The sequence below is a fragment of the Trichomycterus rosablanca genome, chromosome 14 (assembly GCF_030014385.1).
Source record: "Trichomycterus rosablanca isolate fTriRos1 chromosome 14, fTriRos1.hap1, whole genome shotgun sequence".
In the NCBI taxonomy this organism is placed as follows: domain Eukaryota; kingdom Metazoa; phylum Chordata; class Actinopteri; order Siluriformes; family Trichomycteridae; genus Trichomycterus; species Trichomycterus rosablanca.
The window spans coordinates 23397045-23404641 of NC_086001.1; the positions used below are offsets into that span (position 1 = coordinate 23397045).

General features: G+C 46.3%; 1 protein-coding gene across 1 annotated transcript; it reads left to right on the forward strand.

Annotated features, from left to right (window-relative positions):
* Positions 1-24: 24 nt before the first annotated feature.
* LOC134326219 (serine/threonine-protein kinase pim-1-like) lies at positions 25-6665 on the forward strand. Its single transcript, XM_063008401.1, has 12 exons — positions 25-116; positions 2460-2749; positions 2828-2875; positions 2962-3239; positions 4003-4053; positions 4141-4516; positions 4593-4769; positions 5372-5529; positions 5612-5705; positions 5861-5947; positions 6027-6146; positions 6227-6665. Exons 1-8 carry the CDS (start codon positions 25-27, stop codon positions 5464-5466), a joined length of 1407 nt encoding a protein of 468 aa, XP_062864471.1. The 3' UTR covers positions 5467-5529; positions 5612-5705; positions 5861-5947; positions 6027-6146; positions 6227-6665.
* Positions 6666-7597: the final 932 nt, after the last annotated feature.

Sequence of the window (7597 nt, forward strand, 5' to 3'; positions counted from 1 at the left end):
CCTGGACTCTGTGAAATACCCATAATGCACCGCGGCCGTACGCCCCTCATAATTCAAGCGCATCACAGCGGACTTCTGTGCCGGGCTGTGTCCCAAACCGCCCCCATCGCGGTTACGTCTGGGACGATTTCACCGGTGTTTATATCATCGACTGTATAAATAAGAAGGTTTTATGTTCTATTCCCCCAGCGTGACTTCACGGTGCTGGCTGAAGACCTGCAGCGCTGTTCGGTCCAGAGCTGTGAGGACGCCGGGAGAAACTTCTGCTTCTGGGTGGTCACGCCCACAAGGAAAGACCAGATCTATAATCATTAGAGATAGACAGACAGATGATCAATAGACAGACAGACAGACAGATGATCAACAGACAGACAGATAGATGATCAATAGACAGACAGACACATATTAGACAGACAAATAGTCAGACAGACAGACAGATAGATGATCAATAGACAGACAGATAGATGATCAATAGACAGACAGATGATAGCTAGATAGATTAGACAGACAGACAAATATTAGACAGACAGATAGTCAGACAGACAGATAGATGATCAATAGACAGACAATAGATAGACAAGATGATTGATAGACAGATACAAAAACAGACTGTTAGAGACAGACTGATATAAAGACAGATAGATAGATGATCAATAGACAGACAAATGATTAATAAAAAGACAGACAAATGCTAGATAGACAGATGGATAGACAGATAGACAGGAAGATAGATTATAGATAAATAGATAATCGAAAGACAGACAGATATAGGCACACAGACAGATAGATTATCAAAAGACAGATCGATAGACATACTATTTATCTATCTGTCTATCCATCTCTCTGTCTGAATGTCTGTTTATCTATCTACTCAACCTGTCTGTCTGTCTGCATCCTATATACAGTGGGGTCAAAAAGTATTTAGTCAGCCACTGATTGTGCAAGTTCTCCTACTTAGAAAGATGAGAGAGGTCTGTAATTTTCATCATAGGTACACTTCTATGAGAGACAAAATGAGAAAAAAAAATCCAGGAAATCACATTGTAGGATTTTTAAAGAATTTATTTGTAAATTATGGTGGAAAATAAGTATTTGGTCAATAACAAAAGTTCAACTCAATACTTTGTAACATAACCTTTGTTGGCAATGACAGAGGTGAAACGTTTCCTGTAAGTCTTCACCAGGTTTGCACACACTGTAGCTGGTATTTTGGCCCATTCCTCCATGCAGATCTCCTCTAGAGCAGTGATGTTTTGGGGCTGTCGCTGGGCAACACGGACTCCACAAATTTTCTATGGGGTTGAGGTCTGGAGACTGGCTAGGCCACTCCAGGACCTTGAAATGCTTTTTACGGAGCCACTCCTTCGTTGCCCGAGCGGTGTGTTTGGGATCATTGTCATGCTGGAAGACCCAGCCACGTTCCATCTTCAATGCTCTCACTGATGGAAGGAGGTTTTGGCTTAAAATCTCACGATACATGGCCCCGTTCATTCTTCCCTTAACACGGATCAGTCGTCCTGTCCCCTTTGCAGAAAAACAGCCCCAAAGCATGATGTTTCCACCCCCATGCTTCACAGTAGGTATGGTGTTGTTGGGTTCTTCTTCTTCAAACACGACGAGTTGAGTTTTTACCAAAAAGTTCAATTTTGGTTTCATCTGACCACATGATATTCTCCCAATCCTCTTCTGGATCATCCATATGCTCTCTGGCAAACTTCAGACGGGCCTGGACATGTACTGGCTTAAGCAGGGGGACACGCCTGGCACTGCAGGATTTGAGTCCCTCTCGGTGTAGTGTGTTACTGATGGTAGCCTTTGTTACTTTGGTCCCAGCTCTCTGCAGGTCATTCATCAGGTCCCTCCGTGTAGTTCTGGGATTTTTGCTCACCGTTTTCATGATCATTTTGACCCCACGGGATGAGATCTTGACCCCAAGGGAGATTATCAATGGTCTTGTATGTCTTCCATTTTCTTACAATTGCTCCCACAGTTGATTTATTCACACCAACCTGCTTGCCTATTGTATATTCACTCTTCCCAGCCTGGTGCAGGTCTAGAATTTTCTTCCTAGTGTCCTTCGACAGCTCTTTGGTCTTGGCCATGGTTGAGTTTGGAGTCTGACTGTTTGAGGCTGTGGACAGGTGTCTTTTATACAGATAACGAGGTCAAACAGGTGCCATTAATACAGGTAACGGTTATGTTACAAAGTATTGAGTTGAACTTTTGTTATTGACCAAATACTTATTTTCCACCATAATTTACAAATAAATTCTTTAAAAATCCTACAATGTGATTTCCTGGATTTTTTTTCTCATTTTGTCTCTCATAGTTGAAGTGTACCTATGATGAAAATTACAGACCTCTCTCATCTTTCTAAGTAGGAGAACCTGCACAATCAGTGGCTGACTAAATACTTTTTGACCCCACTGTAATCTGAATCTATCACCGTGTGTGTACAGGAGCTGTACATTCCAGGCCGACTGTGAGGCAGGTAGACGGGCGTGGATCAGCGCCATTCAGAACCTGACTGAGAGAGAAGAAGAAACAGTCGAGAGCGAGGTGAATTATCATCACCACTATACTCCGGGAGGGGAGGGGTTCGGTTCTCGGCTCTGTAACCCCAGTTTAATGCGTCTGAATCAGAAGGGGTACAAGGACGATTCGAAATCAGACTCCAGTGAGACGTTATTGGACAGGGAGATTCAGTTGGAGGAATCACAGGAACCGCAGGCGTCTTCTGAAGCTCCAGGTAACCTTAACACCACCACATTCGAGTCCCACACTATTGAACTCTAGTGACTATATATTTAACCCTTGGGCTTCATAGGAGGGATCAGTTCTGGAGAAGTCGTCTGTGATGCTCCCGAGAACAAGGGTGAGTACGCCGGCCCTTTATTTGGACCCTTATTTTTGGTCCACATAACACCACATGAAGCATCATTGGTGATACTTGTGTTAAAGATGCTGAAGGAGAACCCACTGAAGGAGACCCCGGTAAAGGAGAAACTGATAAAGGAGAACCCGCTGAAGAAGAACCCACTGAAAGAGAACACGGTGAAGGAGAAACCGCTAAAGATGAAACCACTAAAGCAGAAACTGCCGATGGAGGACATGAAGAGGAGAAGACGACCGACACGAACCCGAACAGCTTCGAGAGCCGATACACCATTGGAGAGCTGCTGGGAAAGGGAGGCTGCGGTTCAGTCTACGAAGGCGTCCGTAAGGTGGACGGGAACCAGGTGAGTATCAGTTTGTTGTGTTGATCCTCCCCTGGATCCTCCTATGACTCCAGATACCTGTGATGACCTACCAGGACTTTATTGGGTCACTGGGACAGATGGGATCTTCCAGCACAGCTAGAAGAGCATGACCAAGACTTCCGAGTACTACCCTGGCCCTATGTCTCCAGATACCTGCAACGACCTTCCAGGACCTTATTGGGTCACGGGGACTTCCGAGTAACACCCTGGCCCCCTGAATTCCCTTTGGTCCCAGACTTGAACCCAATTGAGCATCTGTGGGACCTCCTCAATGGTCGTGTTGGCTTTACGGATCCTCCCCTGGATCCTCCCTTTGCTTCAGATACCCGTGACAACCTTCCAGGACCTTATAGGGTCACAGGGGCTTCCGAGTACCCTTCACCCTGAATTCCCTTTGTTCCCTATCTACGGATCCTCCCCAGGATCCTCCCTACAACCTACCGGGACATTATTGAGACAAACCCGGAATGCACACTAAGAAGATCTGAGTCCTTGGTGATACCGGATACCACGGGATGCCTTTGGATGTCTCATGGAGTCCACGTGTCGGCGGTCCGAGTTACTCCTGAAGAAGGTCTCGTTTCGTGAGCTGGCTTCCCAGACTTGAACCCTGTGGAGCGCCTTGAGCAAATGCAGTCAGCACAGCTCCAGACACCCATGGCGTCCTACTAGGACCTTCTCGAGTCTCTCCCAATCCTTGTATTAAAAATCTACTAATGATCGTTTACTTGTATTTGTTTAGGTTGCCATCAAATACGTGGTGAAGGATGAGCACCTCAGATTTACCAGGATTGTAAGTGACTTTACCTTTCAGATGAAGTAAATACTGTATGGACTGGATTTACATTAAATCATTTATCCTTGTCTCTTCTACCATCAGCCCGGTGAGACAGAGTTGCTCCCCGTCGAGGTGGCCCTGATGCGCATGGTGTCCAGGCCGCCCGCCAGCCCGTACGTTCTGAAGCTCCTGGAGTGGTTCGACACGCCCGAGCGCTGCATCCTGATCCTGGAGCGGCCCGTCCCCTGTGTAGACCTCCACCAGCTGATGCTCAAGACGGGCAGGCTGAGGATGCGGTTCGCCCGGCACGTAATGCGGCGGGTGGTCCTGGCGGTGCTCCACTGCCGGGATCGCGGGGTCCTGCACAGGGACATCAAGCTCCAGAACGTCCTTCTGAACACAGAGACGCTGGAGGTGAAGCTGATCGATTTTGGATGCGGCGACCTGTTGAAGGACACTCCCTACAACACATATTCAGGTAACTGTGCACCAATGGGGGGATGGGTCCTTTGGTTTGGACTTTGGGTACTAGTTTGTCTTCTTTGTTTATGTAGGCACGTGGGTATACTCGCCACCTGAGTGGATAACCAAGCAGAAGTACTATGGCTGCCCTGCGACCGTCTGGAGTCTGGGCGTACTTCTGTTTGTCTTGGTTTGTGGACGCCTGCCATTTCGGTCTAAGAAGGAGATCACCAAAGGGCATCTAGTGTTCAAACCTGGTGTGTCTGATGGTAAGGAAATATATACATTAAGACCTGCACATACGCTAACCAGGCATAACATTATGACCACTGACAGGTGAAGTGACTCTATCAAGGAGCGAATCGTGATGGATAGATGACTGGGTCAGAGCATCTCCAAATCTGCAGCTCTTGTGGGGTGGTCCAGGGAGGGTAGAGTGGTAAACCAGCGACAGGTTCATGGGCAGCCAAGGCTCACTGATGCATGTGTGGCCCGATCCAACAGACAAGCTCCTGTAGCTCAAAGGTAGCAGCAGACCAGTCAGGATGCCCATGGTGACCCCTGTCCACGTCGCTTACCTGGGGGAACACATGGCACCAGGACGCACTATGGGAAGAAGTTCTGCCAACATTCTGCTGGGAAACTTTGGGTTGGGTCGTAGCTACTACCTAAGCATTTGAGGACCACGTCCACCCTTCCATGGATTCCCCAGATCTCGATTCAACCGAGCGCCCGTGGGATGTGTTGGACAAACGAGTCCGATCAATGGAGGCCATTATTAGGAAGGTGGTCATAATGTTATGCCTGATCGGTGTATCTTCTTCAGATCTAAACACATTATAATTTGAATGTGCATTGTCGCACTCGCCAGCCTGCTGCCATCTGATTGAACAATGCCTCAAGAAGAAGCCCAGCAAGCGTCTCACCCTCGGGCAGATCCTCCTGCACGGGTGGTTCAATGAGTAACCCGAAGACTAGGTCCAGACGGTGTAGATCTTTACACTCGTACTGGCGGCTGCAAAAAAGAGGGTAACACGACAGAAAAACACAGATCTAATAATTCAAGCGATGTGCGAATGATTTAATAACGTCTTGAGCGTTTCTCTCCTAGGATCTGCGCGTCTTCCACTGAAGGTACGACCGGCTGATACAGATGCTGGAGAATCGGACTGATGTGGGCCGAAGTGGAGCTGGCGCAGATCGGGGTGAGTTTGACTCAGTCTGAACCTGACACTATATTTACTACTATATGTGTCGACTGCCAGATGCCACCCATGCAGTTACCCATAGCGACTACGCCATCAGTCAGAACCACAGTCCTACCATTCTAATAGAAAATCTGTTTTCCTTTTACTCACAGATCCAGCACGTCAACTTTATGGCCATCGTCTTTGAGCTGGTGCTGCTGGGAATTCTGTGAAGAGCGAGGGTGCATCAGATCATCTCAGTAAGAGAGTCTGTGCTCTATAGAGTCTGGAATTAATCTGTGCTGCACTACAAGTGTAGTTAAACACACCATTGTTTAGTTGACGCAGTACCGGAGATGAAGGCTCTTTCTGGACCGGCTGATTGCTCTCATCTATTCGTGCGTTACGCCCAGATGGACTGAACGGCAGTACACAGAGCGTTATTTATTCCATCTTCAGGTGCGTGTTCTTTACATCACGAATGATCTTGAATAGAACTGTCTGCTAGTAATCTGTTATTTATTCTTTTTCTCTCTCAGACTGAGATGCTGAGCTCCTGGATGAAATCTTCACTCTGGACGAGTCTTATTACGCAGAACCTGAAGCCCTGGCTGCTGCACTGGAGACGCTTTTATGGCGGAGCCGCCGACGGTTTCATGAAAGCTGGAAACAGAAGACATCTAAAGGCCAACCGTGATTAGAACCTTTATTTAACTGTCAGGGATGCAGGTCTGGTGGTTTAAGTGTTTTTAATGTGTTCACAGTTTCTGTACCTGTGGAGGTGCATCAGGACCCACGACATGGGCGACGTGTGAGGATACCACTGATGTGGAAGCATGTATCGGGATTTCAGAGAGACGTGCTGCCATTAAGACGACGTCTTTACATCAAGACAACGACGGATGACTTCGTGAACCAGATCTAAATGTGTTAAAAGCTGATGTTCTGTAAAAATGTAATAAAAAGAAGAAACTGTGATTCGTTCATTCTCTGGTGTCTTTATTCTCTTAAAAAAAGATTTCCAATGATTTCACTGACTGCTATAAAAAGTTGGGACAGAGGCTGAAAAAGAGTGGAAGGTTTATGGAAGATTAAAGTTACAGTTGCTCTCCATGCTGCTCTTTATTTTGAGGGAATCTGAGTTGTGAGATGTGGGAACAAACTGGGAACTGGAATGTGGACACAATACAGAGGAAGTAAAGGTGTCCAGATATTTAAGGAAAAGAGGCTGTACATGGCAAAGGAACCAATTTACTTCTCCTATTTTATACTTACACTTATCACAGTTCTAGTAATTAAGGGTTAAGGGCCTCGCTAAGGGACACAACAGTGACAACTCACCAATGGTGTGGCTTGAACCAGCAACCTTTTGATTGCTAGCCCAGTACCTTAACCACTAATACCAAGTTCACACTAAACAACTGTGTTCAGATCTCTGTTCAGTTAACACTACACAGTGGACAGTGAGTGTATAAACAAGGTGGTGGTTTTAATATTATGGATGATCAGTGTAGTCCATTTTATCAGCTCCGCTTACCATACAGAAGCACTTTGTAGTTCTACAATTAATGACTGTAGTCCATCTTTTTCTCTACCTGCTTTTACTCTGTTCTTTAATGGTCAGGACCCCCACAGCACCACCACAGAGCAGGTATTATTTAGGTGGTGGATCATTCTCAGCACTGCAGTGACACTGACATGGTGGTGTGTTAGTGTGGAACAATTTACAACAGTGTGAAAGAATAAAGAAAATGAAGTAATTAAAGTGAGTGAGGTAAAACTGTAATCAGGTAGTATAGAGAAGTCTGTACCGTTTACCTCAGCTGCTTCAGGACGCGTCTTAATTTGTTCATGCTTTGTGAAAGCCTTTATAAAATGCTGATGTGAGTTATTTCTCTTGCTAAATGGTT